Source organism: Phyllostomus discolor, chromosome 7, assembly GCF_004126475.2.
Source record: "Phyllostomus discolor isolate MPI-MPIP mPhyDis1 chromosome 7, mPhyDis1.pri.v3, whole genome shotgun sequence".
Lineage (NCBI taxonomy): Eukaryota > Metazoa > Chordata > Mammalia > Chiroptera > Phyllostomidae > Phyllostomus > Phyllostomus discolor.
Genome location: NC_040909.2, coordinates 40,647,082 through 40,665,652, shown reverse-complemented (window position 1 = coordinate 40,665,652; position 18,571 = coordinate 40,647,082). Strand labels below are relative to the sequence as shown.

The window sequence follows — 18,571 nt, the reverse complement described above, 5'->3', positions numbered from 1 at the left end:
CGCCCATGAATGCATCAAATATAAAAATCAGTTAATAAGCGAACTGTATGATCATTGTTCTATTACAGGGTACAACACCCTGCCTTGCCTACATTCAAAGCCTTTTATTTGCTACTGGTCATCTCCCCATGATCCCTAAACCACCCCAGATTCTAGCCAACCAAGCCAAGCACCTCACCGTCTCAAAATGCATTATGCATTTTGCCCTGCTCACTCTGCCTGGAATGGACCAGAAGTCAAGGATTTCAGTCCTGCTTCAGTAGTTGTGATTATAAAAAGAATGTTTCTACTTCTTTCCCCTTTCCATCAGCCCAAGTGCCCTCCTCTCCCGGTTGCTTGCTGAAACCCAGGCCCCCTAGGCAGGGTGCCATCCCTCCTCTGGGCTTCAGAACTTATCATGTGGATGTTGGTTTCATGGCCCATCTCCCAGCTGTCCTGAGAGCTCAGTGGCAGCAAAACCCAGACTCCAGCTGTATCTTTATCCCCCTGCACCCAGCGTGGGACCTGGCTCCCTGGAGGTGCACCAGCAATGCGGATTAGATTGGATTGGATTAAGCTGAAAATTGCCGTGACAAAGCGAGGTGTTCAGTAAGGCACTGTAGACAATTAAGAGACAGAACAGATGTTGGCAAACCACTGATCGTGTGAGCGAGACAACCAGGAAGAGATGAGAACAAAGATAGAAGTTAGAAGATGCCCTAGAAATCAGAGTCCAATTCTCCTTGCACAAGGAAGGAAACCGAGGCACAGAGAGGGAAAAGGACTGGCTCCAGATCACACAGCAAGTCTGTGGACTCCAGAGTCAAGCTACCTGCCCTTCCTCCTCTCCTGTCAGTCCCTGGAAAAGCCCTCTCCCTGCAGACAGGACCTAAGGCTGAGCCTTCTGGCTGCCGCAAACACAGGCAATGTTTGCAGTTGGAACAGAACTGGGGCCTCCCAGAGGGGATTGCCACCCCTTGGGGCTGGCTGCCTCCTGGGAGACTCTAATTGGAGCCCCCAGCCTCAGGGGCCTGGTGAGAGCTGCTCAGCCTAGATCCCATGTGACCTCTCACTGGCTCCCAGGATACTTAAAGGGCTTGCCCAATAGGACCCTGCATGTTTCCTGGAGCCAGAGTTCAGAGGGTCTAGTGCCAGCAGCCTCCCTCGGGCTTCTTAAAAAGAGCAGCAGACCTTATCCTTGTCAGGGTTTGTTTTGAATAGAGTTGCCTGCTAGAAATGGGCCACTCATACCCTCACCAGAGGTAGGCTTGGGGGTTCCACAGGCACCCCATAGAAATAGCACCCTGGAATGGTTAAGAGCATGGGCACAGGAGCCTGGCTGCCTGCGCTCAATTCTGACCCTACTAGTTCTTAACTGGGAGACCTTTGGCAAGTCAGTTTACCTTTCTGTGCCTCAGTTTATCCTTAAGTAAAACAGGGGTGGGTGATAATAGCAAGTTAAAATAATAAGACATTTAGAGGCCCTGGCACATTAGTAAGTGCCCAGCTCACTTCCCCCTTATACTCTGAGCTATCCTTTACTTTCCCTCTTTGTTAATGAAAAGTTGTGGATTTTTTTTTATAATGCAACCACAGAGAAAGAGAACCATGATCCCATGGTTTCTGGAGTTCATTTTCCCTTTGGATGGCTCTGTTGAGCTTTCAGCAATTATAAAGCTGATTTTTTTCTCCCTCTGGTTGTTGGGGTGGGGTGTCCTTTACCCTTCTCCTACATTCTGGTTTTGGAGGCACCCAGTACACCAGACTTCAGGCTCCCAGAGGCTGCAAGCAGAGGGAAAGGGTGGGAGCCTCTGTTTTCTTGGCTCTTGTATGACTGTGAGGCCAGGTGGACTGATCTCCGTGCAATCCCATTTCTCCCCACCCAGAACCCAGCAAGCAGGCCCAGACAGGTTATAAGGCCACATTTAAGGCTTCAGAGACTTTCACAGAGGCCAATGTGTGGGAGTCACCTGCTGGGTGAGCAGATACCACTGGACTGTGATTCAGAGGGCCTGGGTTAAATCCTGTGTGACCCTGGGCAGCTCATTTGGCCTCTCTGAGCATCAGTACCATCATCTGCAAAATGGGACTAATGATCATTTTAGCTTCACTGTATTTAGCGCTTGCTGGGCCAGGCACAGTGCTGGAAAACTCAAATCTAGGTCTTGCAGTGTGCAAAGTGGTTACCGTTGCCCCTACTTCCTAATGAAACAAACACTAGAGAAAATAAGTAACTTGCTTGAAAGTTACACCAGGATGTTGTGAAGAGTAGGCATTCAGTTAATGCTATTTAAAATGGGTCTGCATATTACCTCTCAGGCATGTGGAGGCAGCTGAGGGGTTTGCTCCAAGATGTGGAGCTGCCTTCCTTAACCTCTTAAGTAGGAGTGTACAGTGGGCCAAGAGTTGGGGTGTCAAAGGTCTGTAAAGGTCATACCACTTGTGTGCCTTGTGACCTTGGGCCAGCCATCAGCCCTCTCTGTAGACTGCCGGCGTAGACCAGGTGTACTGGTGCAGCATGGACCAGGAAGGAGGCCATATAGTGCCTGGCCCCAAGACCTTCTTGCTGAGGGTCCCAGGATAAGCGCCTACCATCTAGACCTGCAGCTTTGCGTTTTGCTTGCCACTTGTACCCTGGCAAAGATTGACTCCTTGCCCCCAAATTGGGCTCAAGCCTCTGAGGCCTAAGCCCTGAGGCCTTGGAAACCCTGTCCAGCGGCTCCGTCTCCACTAGAGCACCTTCTCCAGGGAGTTTTCCCTGACCTCAGGGGCAATGCATGACAAGGGCAGCCCACAGCACCTGCCCTCCACCTGTACAGTTCCAGCCTCCCTCTAACCTTCTGCACCTGATCATCAGCCATTAATTTGTCCTCAGGTTCATACGATGTTTTCTCAATTACAAAGCTCTTCCATGGCCATTCATCTCATGCAATGACTTTCTAAGCTGCTATTTATTGAACACTTCCTGTGTGCCAGGCCTTCTGCATTCCCCGGCCTCTTCCCATGCGTTATCTTGCTTCAGTTTTGAAACAGTCCTATGAAGTATTACAGGGTCATATTTATAGATGACGAAACTGAGACTCGAGCAAGCTAAATATCTGAATCAAGCTCTGTGAAACAAGAAGGGTCATCCCTGCCCAACAGCTTCTGCAGCTGCCACGAGCACCTGAATCACAGGACCTGGTTAACATACAGCTTCTGGTGCCATGGTCCGGAGGGGGCCCGAGGTTCCATATTTCTAACTGGCTCCTTGGTGATGCCAATACTGCCCCATAGGGAATCACACTTTGAGTAGCGAGCAAAGTCCTAAATCACTAAGCAATTTGAGACTCCTTTGAAATAGAATAGCCCCAGGCTGGCAAACCTCAGTTTCCTTATCTGTCAGATGGGTGAATTTGCGTTCAGCTTTTAGAGATGGAACGAGCAGTGGATGTTACAGCACCTGTGAAATGCCTGGCACACAACATGTATTCAGTAAATGCTGGCTCTTCTCCCTTGATAGGAGCTGGCATGGGTTTGGGTGCACAACAGATGCCCAATAAAGCTTTTTCCAATTGATTGGGCCCAGCATTTTTCCCTAAAGCAGAGAATAAACTGCATTATGTTTCCTCTTGGAATGAAGCCAAACCCAATATTAATTTTTTTCCTGAACTGCAGTTTCAGAAAGAAAGAAAAGCGAGTAGAGTAATTGCAGTCTGAAGCAACCCTCTGTAATTTCTGTAATTACAGAACAGGAGCAAAACAAAGCAGGAATGTGCACAGCATCATGGGAGGGAGTGGGGGCCCTACTCCCGGGCCCACTGCTCTCCTCCTGCCTCTCCGGCTCTGCATGGCACCCCACTAGCTGCAAGCGGGTTCTGGGCCCATTCCTGGCCCTGGACAATGGCAGTCCTGAGACTCTGGCCTTGGCCTTTTGGCCTCTGCCTAAGTCCCCACCCCACGCAGACTCCTGCCCCTCTCATGCAATGGGACAGAGGCAGATTGTCCAAGTGGCTGCCACATGCTCCCCTCCCCCCAGACTACCATCTGGCCTAGTGCGGGGCTGCTGACGGCCAATCCACCAGCAAGGCCTTCAGGCCCCACTTCCAAAACAGATCCTCAGTGCCACTCCTTGCCACCTCCACCCTAGCTGCCACTGTTCAAGTCACCACCCTGTCTTGCCTGGACTCTCAGCCTCTTAATGAACTTCTCTGCTTCCATCTTGTACCTCTTCTCGACAGCCAGGGTGAGACTCACTCACAAGAGAAAGTCATATTGCCCCCACTGCTTAAACCCTCCAGTTTCTCCCATCCCATTTGGAATAAAACCTGAACCCCAGCAGTGGTCTCAGAGACCTTGTGTGATCTGGCCCCTGCCCGCCTCTGACCAGCTCTGTTCCCTGCTGCACTGAACAGCAGCCACCTGGGCCTCCATGCTGTCTCTCAGACAAGCCAAGCTCATTCCTGCCTTGGGGGCCTTTGCGCTTGCTCTCCCTCTGTTTGAAATGCTGTATCCCACAGAGTCAAATTTCTGGCTCCTAATTCAAACTGGAAAAAATTTTGTTTGTTCAGACCAAATAAAACAAGTCCTAGGGCCAATTTTGACCCATATTGCCACTTCTGCTCTAGAGCTTTCCAGCTCCATGTTTTCTTTTTCTTTTTTTTTAACATTTAAAAACAATTTTAATTGTTGTTCAAGTACAGTTTTCTGTCTTTTACTCCCATCCCAGCCCATTCCCTCCAGTGCTCCCCACCTCCCTCCCATTTCCACCCCCTCCCCAGTCTTTTTCTTACAAGGCGTCTCCTCACTCGGGGATTGGCAGAAGTATTCTTTCTGCTTGGTTTGACCCATTTTTATCAATGGCTTTAGGACTTGGTCACAGCACATCAGAAAAGGATGGGGCATCATGGGAATGTTTTTACCACCTTCCTTCCTTGAGTCTGTTTCTTTAACTCCCTCACAGAGGCCCGTGAGTGAGTCTTCTTCTATGATACTGATCTGATCACATGATCACTCCTGTCTCATCGCCGCAATTGGTCCCTAAGTTCCTTGGTCTGGCTTTCAAGGCCCTTCACAAACTGGCCTTCCAAGCTGCAAACCTCCCTACTTTTGTTCATGTATTTATCTCCATTAAGGGTGCCCTTCCCTCCTTTTGAGCCTGACGAACACCTCTTCAACCTTTAAAACCCACCTCAAATGTTCCCTCATCTGGCATACCTTCTCTGGTTGAATTAACTCATGCCTTCTAGGCCTACAGTGTCATATCATACACTCTTTTAGTACTTATGATTATGATTAGCTGTAGGCAGAGATATTTTTCCTTCTAGGCTGTGTGACCTTGTCAAGGTCATGGACCTTATTAATCCTTGCAACCTGAGTGTCCAGTTCAGTTCCATGTACAAATTAGGCCCTTGGTAAGTATGTACAAAATTAAATCTTTCTGTTGGCCCTGTTAGTTCACTGTTTCAAATTCTGGTGACCAGAGTATAGTTCAGAATACAAAATGCTGAAATAATCGTTCCATCATCATTCTAGCACACAGCATGTGCTCAGTAAATACCTGTTGAGATAATGAAAGCGTGAATGCGTAGGTGAGTGACTACAGAGGAGTTACCGCTTGTGGTCTCATATTAACAGTGCCCTTTTGAAAGTTGCTTTGGTGGAATTCAGTTAATGATGGTATATTGAGGACCTGGAAGACCGTGGAACTAGGTTTTTGTCCACCTGACGAGGAAGAACTGAAAGACTCTGGAAGGCAGCCTTGGAAAAATGCCCTATGCCCTACATCATGAGCTAGTGAGAGGCATTCCTTCTACCTGCTGTACCAGCAGGTGGATGTGGGCCTCAGACTGGCACTCAGGAGCAGGGAGACGTGTGGTCTTACCGCAGGAGACCCACAGAGCCATCCTCCCACCAGAGCAGCCCCTTCTCGGCAAAGCACAGGAGGCTGTTTCAGGAAAGGGGAGACAACAATGGTACAAGGTTAGTTCAGCCTCAGAGAACATGAATTCTAGAAAGACAGCACATACCTGTGCTTTCTGCATGCTCTTTTTCATGAGGGGAGCGACAGGTTAACCCCCTGGTGTCGGGAGTTAAACTCCCATGCAGCTCTTCCTCCAGGGTGCAGGAGCGAGGCAGCTTCTGGACCTGCTTCACATAAGCACTGGGTCCCTGACTTTTTCACTGACAGGGGTCCCTTTATCCTTTTCTGCCCGTCTACTAGATGTTTGGGCTTTTTCCTTTTTCTTGCCAGACTTTGTTTATTACAGAATGATCTCTTTGTATTATTTTAACCACACGCACAAATGTTCCACTCCCAGCTTCTGACTGGCCCAAAGTGGTCAGCCAGACCGCTTTGAATTGGTATAAAGAGAGCCAACGCAAAGCACTTGACATTTTTATTAGCTAGTATTCCCCATGGCAACTAAAAGGATGATTTTCGGCTGGCTTTTGAAAATGCTGAAAGATGCTGAAGGGCCTGAATAATAAACCCTCAGTAGATGTTAGCTGCTATCATCATCATCATCATCCTCATTATTATAGCCTGCAGAAAGCCGAGAATACCAGATTAAGAAGCACGATCTGTAACACAGATGGTAACAATCACAGTGAGGAAATAGTGGAGATTCCTAAGCCCTCACTCTGAGCCAGGCATTCTTTCACATGCTCTATATACATGATCTCATTTAATCTTCCCCACAAACCTATGAGAGAAGTGTTGTCGTTATCCCCCCACTTTACAGATGGGGATCGAAATGGGGAAGTGACTGACCCAGCTTTAGTAAGTGTTAGAGGGAGCTGAGGTCTGATTACCACTGAGGTGGTGGCATCAATTATATAAACTCATGGCTTTATGTCTTTGATCTTCATATATTGTACATGTTCTAAAAGGAAAACTCCACATATACCTATGTGGCTCTTCATAGGGAAGCAATAGACATTTGGCTAAATCTGAATATACTTTTCCATATTCTGGAGATCACACATATGACTTCCTCATGGTGAGTTCTTCAGAGCAGCCACTGTCTATCCCTCCAGGCTGAGCATGAGGAGGGGCTCAATATACTTGTGGAGAAGAGAACAGCATAAACTTCCTGATGCACTGAACTCTCCCCACCCCAACCTTTCAACCTCCCTTTGTGTTGATGTTGAATGGTTTCTTCAAAGGACATACACACTAAGTTTCACCCTACCGAGCACGTCCTGCTGTCTTGTCTGCTCTCGGGAAGTGAACCAGACCTGCATCTGGCTGTCTCTGGCTCGCTTGCGCACGCTTGCTCTCACTCTCGCTCTCCCTCTCTCTCTTCCCCCTCTCTCTCCCTGAATGGTGTTGGGTGATTCTGAGGCCCAGGGCACAGCATCAGTTTTAAAAAATCCAGTAGATTTTGGAGTTTGGTTTCAGTCTCCATGATAATCAACCAGTAAATCCAGAGTAGAGATAAAAAGTTGTTCCCACAGGCCACAGGCATTCTTGAGAACCTGGTCAAGTGGTGAGAGGCAGTGCACAGAGAGTCAGTCCAGATTGTAGCAGAAATCCCCTGAGCCCAATGTAAGCAAAAATGGGGGCTTTATTTTATGACTGTGGATTGCTTTGTAAACTCCATGAGCAGGATCATAACCAGTCTCTAGAAAGCCTGCAACCACAAAGGAAAATGCCTTCAAGAGTCTCCGTCTTTTGATCTCCATTTTCTTTCCTCCTCAGCAGACCAAGTCTCTGCTACTGAGTACAGAGTGGTCAGAAGATGGTTGCCTCAGTGGTACCAAGTCACTGGACAGACTGGCCTTTCTCCATCCTGTGCTAAATTCCCAGGGAAGGAGCTTTGATTGGCTAGCAGGGTCAGGTGACCAGCCCTGGTCTGAGATGACTGGATCATTTTAAACAAACATGGCAGTTGGAGTACACAAGATTAGATCATGGGGACAATTAAGGGCATCATTGTTTTCACAGTGAATGGCTGATCCCCCAAAGGGGATCCATTTCATCCCCCCAACCCCCCACTTTTCTGAGGCTGCTCTCTCCCCTGAATATCCCAAGTCTCTATGGCAGACCACAGAATCGCCTGCCTCCTGCCATTCCTGACAACATGTGCAGTGGTAACCCTACCTGAGTCTGACGGTGCCATGCTCAGGCCCGGAGCTAGACAAGCCTGTGGGTCATCCTTGAGAACAAGAAGCAGGGTTGTCCGAAGGTGGTCTGGTTCTCCATGAACTCTGGGAAGAAACAATGGTATTTGGTAATGGGGACTGCATGCGAAGGGCTGGAAGGCGAGTGCACAGCAAGCCTGGGTCACCCAGCAGGGCAGAGCCGAGAGGAGGAAGCCACTTGGGGCAGGGGCCACACATTGCTTTGGCTCTTACATCTGAGAGTCCACAGCCCAGTGCTTCACATGTTCCTGTCTGCTCTGAGGGTTCCATAAGTTTATTCTCTGTGATTTTATTAATTTAAAAAATTTCGTAGAAATTTAGAAAGTTATTTTACTTATAAATTTTTGTAGAAATTTAAAAATAATTGTAGAAATCCAGAAAAGTGCGAAAAAAAAAAAAGAAGAAAGCAAAAATCACTTATAAACTAATCACTGGAAACATATTAGGTAAAATCATTGTGGTATTTTTTTTTCTTTTTTAATGAACAGATTTGGGGGGAGGGGTAAAATAGGAGCATACTAAATAAACTGTTTTGAAACCTGCTATCTCCTTTCCCAAACAAGGGGCTCTCTCTCATGGTCTTGCATGGTTTTTCACAACATTACTACAAGGTTGGACGGAGGATGTAGAAAATTATCAGCTGCATTCATTGGCTCCCAATGGAGCCCTGAGAAGTGGTAGCCCCTTTGTGATTTACCTTTCCTTTCTGATAAAATTATGGAACGTCTTCCTCACAGTGCCCTCATGCCCACTCTCACAGCTGTCCCAAAGGCATCGGGCCCCACCCCTGCATGTGCCCAGGACCTCACGGACCAGCCATGCTGCATGGACTCGCTGAGGTCACCCTGGGTGGGTGGCTCCAAGGGACTCATACACAGCACAGAGGCTGGCAGGCTTCCTGCACCCCTGCTGCTCTCTGCCCAGGGCTGCCCATCAGTGCCGCCTGCCAGTTCACCACCCCTCCTCTCTTCCGCTTTGCAGGCTCTCACCCAGGAGGAGTTGCAGAGGGAGCTGCTCTGGAGCTGACCCACCACAGAAAATCATCAGGTAACCACAACCAAAATCAACCATTTCCAAACCAGTTGGGTGAAAAGCACTCTTAAAAGCCATGAAAGCTCATTTTTGCCACAACTCTACAAGGCAGATAGCCTTATTCTCATTATATAGATGGAGAAACTGGGCCAAGAGCAGTCAGGAGTAGCACCTGGGGCCATTCGGCTGGTAAAAGGCAGAGTGGAGATTTGAACCCAGGACTGGACTGAATCCAGTCTCCACCCCTCACTTTCTCTGGAACTAGAGGTCGGAAGTGTGCAGTAGGTAGAACATCTGGGGATGTTTGAGGGTCAGAGAGGTCATCTAAGCCAGTGATCCCCTCACCCAGGGGCTGGGGCTGGCTCTCCTGGTATAAGAACCTCCTTTAGGGAAATTATTAGAAGTATAGATTTGGGGCTCATCTCCTAGGCATCCTGCTGTGGCACATCTTGGGTGGGAGCTGGGAATATGTCTTTATAAAGAGCTTCCCAAGTGACTTGGAAATACGGCCAGTCCTGGGAACTGCTGATGAAATAGCAAGAAGTTCTCATTATTTCCCAGGCACAGTATGTCTCAATAAATAAGTGCAGAACAACAACCCAATGAGGGATGTACTATATTACTCAGTTTAAAAGATAGGGAGAGTGGGGCCCAGAGAAGTTAAGAAGTTTATTAAAGTCATACAGCTTGAAAGTGGTAGAGAACTTTGATCACGGCTAGTGTTGGTGCTCATATACCACCTTCGCCCGCCACCTGCAGCCAGGACACCTCCCCACTCAGCCTCTCATTCAGATCTGCCATCGCTTACGCTGCTATGGCTGTTACAGCATCAAAATGAAAATCTGCACCCAGGGAGGCAAAGGTGAGGAGCACTTAATTTTTCTCTCTGGAAGTGTGATCACCTTTGGCTTCTCCTCTGAGCGTGACACATAACGGAAGGCTCGTGACACATAACGAAGAGCACGTGACACAGACGGCTGGAGTTGAAGCTAGTCCAGGACACAGCAGACCACACCCTCACATGTTGTCTTTGGAAACAAGAGGCACCCCCTTTCCTCTGGGAGCAGAGCCTGGTGGGAGGCAGAGGGCTTATAAAAGAGTTCTCTTGGGCTCCTAGTTTTTTTGTGAGTTATTTTTTGTTGTTATTTTGGGGCAACTCCATAATCTTGCCTCCCTTCATTGCCTGTCACCCCAGCCCCCTGTTCTAGGGTGACCTTGAGTCACAAAACTGCTGTCCACGTGGACTGGAGCTGACGTTGCACGTCCATCTGCCAGGACCCCTGCATCCAGACTCCGAGACATGGCAACTAATGGAAGCAAGGTGGCTGATGGGCAGATCTCCACAGAGGTTAGCGAGGTCCCTGTGGCCAATGACAAGCCCAAAACCCTTGTGGTCAAAGTGCAGAAGAAGGCAGCGGACCTTCCGGACCGGGACACATGGAAGGGGCGTTTTGATTTCCTCATGTCCTGCGTGGGCTATGCCATTGGCCTGGGCAACGTCTGGAGATTCCCCTATCTCTGCGGAAAAAATGGCGGCGGTAGGTGTTGGCCTGGCCACTTTCCAGCTGGGCCTGGACCCCACAGAAAGTGTCCCTCTTACATGTTTTCTGGGGCAGCCTTAGGGAAATGGGTCCCCTAAAGACTCCAAAAGGAGTGTCATGCCCCACTTCCTGTTTCTTGTCCTTTCATTAAAGGATTCCCAAAGGGCCATCGTCCTCTGTCAATATCAGAAACCTCTTCATTTGCAAAGTGTGGGGCATATGTTTTGAGCAGGGAATATCCTTGGGACTCATTTTGGCTGCAGGTGCTGCTTTTGGGGCAGAGTGTAAAGAAATCATGGCAGAGACCCCAGAATGCCCTGTTGTGATGTTCTCTCTGACTGGGGCTTCTCCAAAACAATGGGGCCACGAGCATCTGTCTTCTCCGACCCTGCAGGGGCCTTCCTGATCCCCTACTTCCTGACGCTGATCTTTGCGGGGGTTCCACTCTTCCTGCTGGAGTGTTCCCTAGGCCAGTACACCTCCATCGGGGGCTTGGGGGTGTGGAAGCTGGCCCCCATGTTCAAGGGTAAGTCTGCAGAGTGGGGCTGTGGGTTGTGGTAGTGATTCTGCTCACAGGTGGGGGCGAAGCCACAGCCTTCTCAACGTGCTTGACCCCTCTGAACAAAGGGAGCTGCTCAGCCACGGCCAAGCAGAGTGGAGCCCGTACAAGGGGCCAGGTGACAGGTGACAAGGACCATGCTGGTAGAGAGGAGGACCCAATCCGGAGCCCCCACACACACACACACATCAGCCTGCCCTGTTCTGTGAGCTCATTCCCCTGAGTTTCCCTGGCACGTGCCGGGTGCATCTTTCTTAACTTCCTTGCTCAGTGCTGGCAGACACTCAGGTGAACACGGGAAGAAGCATGCTTGCTGGCAAGTCCAGACCTAGCCCCACCTTCAGGCAACCTATGGGAGGGGGGCCCAGATGCAAGGCCTGGCTCCCTCACTTGCCAGATGCATGTGACCTTAGCCAAGTTCCTGCCTCTTTCCAAGGTCAAGTGAGATTGTAAACACTGTGTGAAATGGTAACAGCGACACGCACTGGGGAAATTGTGGTTATTAAATGAATGTCATTTTGGTGTGTTCACTCCCAGGCGTAGGCCTCGCCGCTGCTGTGCTGTCCTTCTGGCTGAACATCTACTACATTGTCATCATCTCCTGGGCTATCTACTACCTGTACAATTCCTTCACCACGGTGAGCGGCCCCTCCCACCGCTCCTCAAGGAGCCAGACCCAGAGCCACCCACCATTCCTGGGACGGCTGTTATGTGGGCAGGGCCAGCAGCGGGGGCGGGGTGGCCTTCAGCAGCCCTTGTCTCCCCACAGCTACAGCCCCATGACTGAGCCCCTGCTCCAGGCCAGGCACTGAGCCAGGTACTCTGTGGGCTAACATCTAATCCTCATGATACACCTCTAAGGTGGGCATTGTTAGCCCACTTTATATGTGCCCAGGTTCAAACTCTGACCCTACTATGTACCAGCTCTGCAACGTTGGCAATGAGGTCTAACCTCTCTGAGCCTCAGTGCCCTCATTTATAAAATGAGGGTAAAAGGGAAGCCCACCTCCCAGAGTTATGGGAATTAAGGAGTAAATGTGTATAAAGTGCTTAGGTTTGTGCCTGGCAAAGAACAAGCACTGTAACTATTCACTGTTAACAACAGTGTACACGGGCTCCAATGAATGAGGCCTCTTGCCCAAAGTCACATAGCTGGGAAGTGGCCCCAGGATGGGCACACAAAACCAATGGTGAAGCTTGGAAAGCTCATTTTCAGAGTGAAAAGTTACATGTTCAAATCTCAGCAATGGCACTTAGGAGCTGTGTGACCTCAAGCAAGTTCCTCCCCCTGTCTGATCTCTAAAAAGGGGCTCACAGCATGGCATCTATTTGGGAGCTGTTGGGAAGAGGAGGTGAGATAATGACTGCGAGGAGGCTCGGAGGACCGTAAAAGTGGACAATGTGCTAGGACCTCTGTTTCCAGCCCTGGGGGTGTAACAGGATTTGTCTGTGCCACTGTTTCTTTGCAGACGCTGCCATGGAAACAGTGTGACAACCCTTGGAACACAGACCGCTGCTTCTCCAACTACAGCATCGTGAACACCACCAACATGACCAGCGCTGTGGTGGAGTTCTGGGAGTGAGTGCAGGGTTTTCATGGTGGGAGGCGTCTCAGCCAGGGCCAGCAAGCGCAGAGACACCCTGGAAAGGCTGGCGGAAGAGTTGGGCGAGGGTTTGTGGAGATGTGGGCAGGGCTCAGGGAGATACAAGAAAGGGTGGAGTCCCTTCCTCCCCCAGGGAGAGCGGAGCCTCGGAAGGGCCTCTAGACTTGCGCTAGTCCTTTGATAGAGAAACCCAGCTGTAGACGCAGCAACAGCAGGAGGATAATCCCGAATCTCTTTCCTCCGACCCTCCGAGCTCCTGCTATTGGTCAAACCCAGAAGAAACCAGAGGGCAATTGAGCTCGTGGCACAGAGAAGGGTGGACAGTGGCCAGCAGAGGGAAATAACCATCACAGGCCAAGAAGAATCAACAGGGGAAGCTAATAGTCCCGATTTATCCTGAAAACCAGTCCAGAGTCACCTGGAATGAAGACCACGTGCACACACGCGTGCACACGCACACTCCGTCTATAGTGAGGGCCATGCTGGCTGTTTCATCACAGAAGGTGCACATTGGGAACATCAATTTCCAAAAAAAAGGTCCTAGGACCCAAATCTGTCTGGCACAAAGGGAGTATCTGTGATCGGCAGCTTGAAAGGGTCTCCCAGGAACGACCTGGTGGGTTCCGGTGCAAAAGCTGGCCAGGAGCCGGTCTCAGGAGGTGTCAGAACATGTGTCGCCAATCTCTGTGCTAAAACGTCCTTGGCTGGGCTGTCTCCTTCCAAATAAAAATCACATTCTGATCTGGCTGGTTCTGCTTTCAGGCATCTCCCACATTCATCTGTCTTACACATGTTTAGGATTTTCATTCAACCCTTTGTTCAGTAAACATTTCTTGAGCACCTACTATGTGCCAGTCTGGTTAGAGATAGTGATAAGTAAACAGGCAGTGGCAGCACCAGGCAACCAGTGCTAAGAGGAGGGACACACGGCAGGCTGTGGGGGCCCCAGGAGGCGCCTGGACCAGCCCAGGTAAGGAATAGCATCTAAGGATGAAAAATGAGGTAGGGAAGACAGGTGTTGGAAGGAAGAAGAGTATGCATGACGGCTTGGAGGCAGGGGAGAGCAACCAAGGCTGGAGTGAGGGAGTGACAAGTCATCCAATGTTATGGGAGTTTGAGGGGCTGTGGTGAGAGCCAAGACTGGAGAGAAACGGGGGCCACTCACTGAGGCCTTGCAGGGTCCGCCTAGAGAGTTTGGGCTTCATTCTGAGAATAATAGGGAGCTACTCACTGCAGAAGTTTAAGTGGAAGAGTGACATGACCAGCTTGCAATTAGAAGGATCCCCAGGGCCTGGAGTGGGGACAGATAGAAAGCGAAGGTGGGGGGTCCTACTAGGAGGCTACTGCAGCCATCCAGGTGAGTGACAGGGGTCGCTGAATTAAGGCATTGTCAAGTCAGTACTTTCTACCGAGTTAGTATAATGGGCTCCCCAGTCCCCACCCAGCTCTTCGATCTCAGTGATCGCAGATGTCGGCACAATTATCATGGAGGACATTGCCCATGTCCATGCACTGGTCCGCACTCCCCAGGTCACTCCAGCCCCACGTGACTTCCTCCTCCCTCCCCTGTTCCATCAGGCGCAACATGCACCAGATGACAGATGGGCTGGATAAGCCAGGTCAGATCCGCTGGCCTCTGGCCATCACCCTGGCCATCGCCTGGATCCTTGTGTATTTCTGTATCTGGAAGGGTGTTGGCTGGACTGGAAAGGTGAGTGATGTGCACGGTGGGAACTGGAGGGGGCTGGGTCTACAAAGGGATCTCCGCCCTGGGCAAGGAGTCTATACCTCCCAGGAACCCTGTATAGTCTTAATTTAAATAGGTCCTTTCATCTGTCTGTGCCTCGGGTTCCTTTCCTGTAAAAGGGGAATAATATTACCTCTGCTGGGGAGGTGTGAGGATTAAAGGAAATAATGAAAGTCAGGTACCGAACAGTGCCAGGCTCACGTTAAGTCTCTTGAGATCACCCTGGACATGGCAGAGTCACCACAAAACAGGGGGCACTTGTTTCTCATGGACCATTAAACAAATTGACCTTGAGCATCTACTGTGTTCCAAGCCTTGTCCTATGTGTGGGCAGGTCCAGAGGTGAACACTTCACATCCCAGACTTTGAGGAACAACAGAGATGGACTGATTAACAGACGAATATTCAGGCTTTGTATTCAAATAGTATTGAGTGTAGATCCCAACTTGGCCATTGACTTGGCTGTGTGACCTTGGGCCAGTCACTTCATCTCTCTGAAGCTAAGTTTCTTCCTCTAAAAATGGGGTTAATACCTATGCTCATCTGTTGGTTTATTATGCAAATCAGATGAGCCCATGATTTTGTAAGGCACTCAGAAGCTAGCAAGGGGAGTTATTGTTTTTGTTTTTATTACTGGCAAGGGCAGAGCCAGGCCAAGTTGGGGTGTCCAGCCTGGAGACATTGGGGGAGCTTGCTGATCAAACTAGGGGGAGGAAGACTGGACCCCTACTTCTTCCTCCCTTTAAGCCCCACCCCATGAGTCCAGGGACAGAAGGTGGCCATGTCTCTCACTGGTCTTGGCCTAATAGACTCAGGGCAAGTGTGTTGTCCGAGGTCTTAGAGCAAGTGAGGGAGAGAAAGGATTTGAACTGACTGAGGCTGGAGACAGGGAGGTTCAGACTACCTGAGAAGCTAAATGAGCAGAACAGAACCTTAATGAACTCCATACTCGGGCATGGGCACAGTGGATGAAAAACTGCCCTATTTCAGTCTACTGGGAACTTTGGACCGAACAGGTTCTCAGATTCAAGGCTGGTGTCAAAGCAGTTCTGCTCTGTCCTTAGGCTACGCAGGGAGGAGGAGGGCACAGTTGTCTCCAGGCACAGCTTTTGGAGGCAGAAGAATGGAGGGTCTAAGGAAGAGACAGCTGAGTTTGAATCTCAGTCCTTGGTTCCTAGCTGTGTGCTCCTGGGCAAGTCAGTTCACTTCTCTGAGCCTTAGTCTCCCCATCTGTGAAGTGGTCACAATAATAGTACCTTACAGCAGGGTCGTCACAAAGACCGAGGTGGATAATCTATACAGAGTGTATAGCAGATGCCTAGCACATAGTAGGTACTCAATACATGACAACAATTATAATCATTTTTGGGTGGTATGTAAAGTTCCTGCTACATTACAAGACTGGCTAGTTCTTGAGGACAGAAAGTAGGGCCTCTCTCACTGTGTCTTTTGAACGTCAACCCATCTGTCAGTAAGCATTTACTCAGCACCTACTGTGTACTCAGGTCCATACTGAACATGAAAGACATTAAAGTGCAAGACCGGGCAACAAATATTAAGTATGTTTTATGTTCTCAGGCAACCAACCTTTCTGAGTAGTAAGTTTGATTGTACCCCTTTTCCAGAAAATTTTAAAAAAAATAGGCTCAGCGAGGATAAGAAATTGACCCAATGTCACGCAGCTTGTGGGTGACAGAGATGGTGCTGAATCCCCTGTTCCTAATTCTAAGTACGGTGGTTTTGCGGTGGGATTGTGGCCACATTTCCTAACCTTGCAGAATCTCAGAGTCAAGGCAGGGAGATGAAGTGAACCCAGAGAGCAATTTATGCTGAGCATGCCTCTGAGAAACAAAGCCCATTGAACTTGAAAATTGCTCTTTCACACTAGGAGCAAAGCAGTGTAATTTCCAACAGTGATCTCAGTCTTCTGGTGATCAATTTGGCAAAAAAAAAATTAAATATGATTATGGCTGGTGCTGGCATCTTTGCAGGAAAGGTCTGTCTGCGACGCTGAACAAGGCTCGCTTTCCAGAGAGTAACTAGGCAGTGTGGATCAAGAGCCTCTGGGAAGCTTATTCCTTTTTTCATAGTAATTCCACTTCTAGACATTTTTCCAAAGGCTAGTATAATTGTTTTAGTATAAGTTGTAGTAAATTTTTAGTATAATTTGTCTGCGTTTGTAGAAAAAGTTTTATGTAGTATTATTGAGATTCACGTAAAATTGGAAGCAATCTCAATGGATGGTGAAATGTATTAAGGGGCTACTTGGTGTAATTAAAACTCGCATTGTTATGAGACAATAAAACAATGTTTAGTAAACAAAACAAGAAACAAAGCTGTGTGTGCTGTGTTTTTTAATTTTAACACATTACAGGAAAAGGTAAGTACATAATTTGAGCCTCATTTTATAAGAAAATGTTATCATATATGCAAAAGGAAATTTCAAAAGAGGAACAGTAAAATGTTCACATCCATGCATTTATGTATGTGGCATTTATTGAGCATCTACTATATACCATGGACTATTCTAAGCACTTGAAAAACAGAGAAGTGACCAAGACAAGCCCTGCCCTTCATGTCCTTATATTCCACAGGCTGCTGAGAAGAACTTTAATTGTGTATTCACATGTGATTTTTAAAATGTTCCTGTCACCACATGTATTACTTTAAACAGAAATCAAAAAGTAGGATGGGTAGGGAAAGAAAAAATTTGATGCTGAGCTGGTTGGTTCAGACTCCAAGGAGGGGCTGCAGAAAAGTGGCAAGCAGAACAGGTTAGGAATCCAGGAAGGCTTCCTGGAGGAAGAGAATTGGAACCAAGCCCAGAGCCACAACAGGTACAGATGTAGGTGAAGTGTGGGAGGGGGAGGCAGAGGTGTGCTGGGGGTGGGGGGTGTGACCATCACCCACTTTTCTCACAGGTGGTCTACTTCTCAGCCACATATCCTTACATCATGCTGATCATCCTGTTCTTCCGCGGAGTGACGCTGCCGGGGGCCAAGGAGGGCATCCTCTTTTACATCACACCCAACTTCCGGAAGCTGTCGGACTCCGAGGTGAGCGGTCCTCCTGGCCCTGGGTGCCAGAGGGCACCGGCCAGGTTAAGTGCACACCGGAGTTCTAAGCACAGTCTACTAGCTTTAGCATAAGTTACTGTAGCTTTCTGACCCTCCTAGGTAAACTGGGACTGTTGCCAGGTAGAGCTGGTTAGCATGTGTAAGAGGCCCTGGGGCACTGGGCTTTATGATTACAATTTTGACTGTTTTTTCATCATTCTGCCTGTAGGTGTGGCTGGATGCTGCTACTCAGATTTTCTTTTCCTATGGGCTGGGCCTAGGATCCTTGATTGCTCTTGGGAGCTACAATTCTTTCCACAACAATGTCTACAGGTGCTAGCGCACAGGAGCCCCTTCCTCGGGAGACACACTGCAGGCCTTTCTCCACTGTCAACTCCATCTTGCTCAGAGCCAATCCCCTTAGCCACTTCTTCTGGTTCTGCTCCTTCCCTGGGGGTGGGGGATGGGACCCCTTGCCCTATAGCCCCACTCCCCAGCACCCTCCCTGGCCCTGCCTTTTACTAACCAGTTGCTCACCTTGCTGCCAGCACCCCCCTCTGACTGTGCCCTTCCCTCTCTGCAGGGACTCCATCATTGTCTGCTGCATCAATTCATGCACCAGCATGTTTGCAGGATTCGTCATCTTCTCCATCGTGGGCTTCATGGCCCACGTCACCAAGAGGTCCATTGCTGATGTGGCAGCCTCAGGTCAGCACCACACAGACCAGGGCTCCTGGAAAGGGAGGGGCTAACTGCCACCTGGGCTTGAGGCACTGAGGTCACTGTGTGCCAGGTGGCTCACTGAGTGTTTACGTGGACTGTATCCCCAAATCTTTCTAACACTAGCTCTTGTTATCCCCATTTCACAGATGAGGAAACCAAGACTCACTGAGGTCAGCTGCCTCAGGGAGCTAGAAAGGTGGTAGAAC

At 49.2% G+C, this 18,571-nt stretch overlaps 1 protein-coding gene across 4 annotated transcripts in view; it reads left to right on the top strand.

Moving 5' to 3' along the window:
• Window positions 1–18,571, top strand: part of SLC6A1 (solute carrier family 6 member 1) — a 48,921-nt gene that overhangs the window by 12,999 nt on the left and 17,351 nt on the right. For 2 of the 4 annotated variants that reach the window (XM_036030805.1, XM_028518963.2), the window contains exons 2-10: window positions 9,085–9,150; window positions 10,331–10,673; window positions 11,071–11,202; window positions 11,773–11,873; window positions 12,705–12,814; window positions 14,418–14,550; window positions 17,508–17,642; window positions 17,872–17,975; window positions 18,226–18,350. In XM_036030805.1, the coding sequence (XP_035886698.1) occupies window positions 10,436–10,673; window positions 11,071–11,202; window positions 11,773–11,873; window positions 12,705–12,814; window positions 14,418–14,550; window positions 17,508–17,642; window positions 17,872–17,975; window positions 18,226–18,350 (1,078 nt within the window). In that variant the 5' untranslated portion in view covers window positions 9,085–9,150; window positions 10,331–10,435. Of the gene's footprint in view, window positions 1–9,084; window positions 9,187–10,327; window positions 10,674–11,070; window positions 11,203–11,772; window positions 11,874–12,704; window positions 12,815–14,417; window positions 14,551–17,507; window positions 17,643–17,871; window positions 17,976–18,225; window positions 18,351–18,571 lie in introns of all 4 variants that reach the window. The other 2 variants (XM_036030804.1, XM_036030803.1) reach the window with 2 other exon arrangements.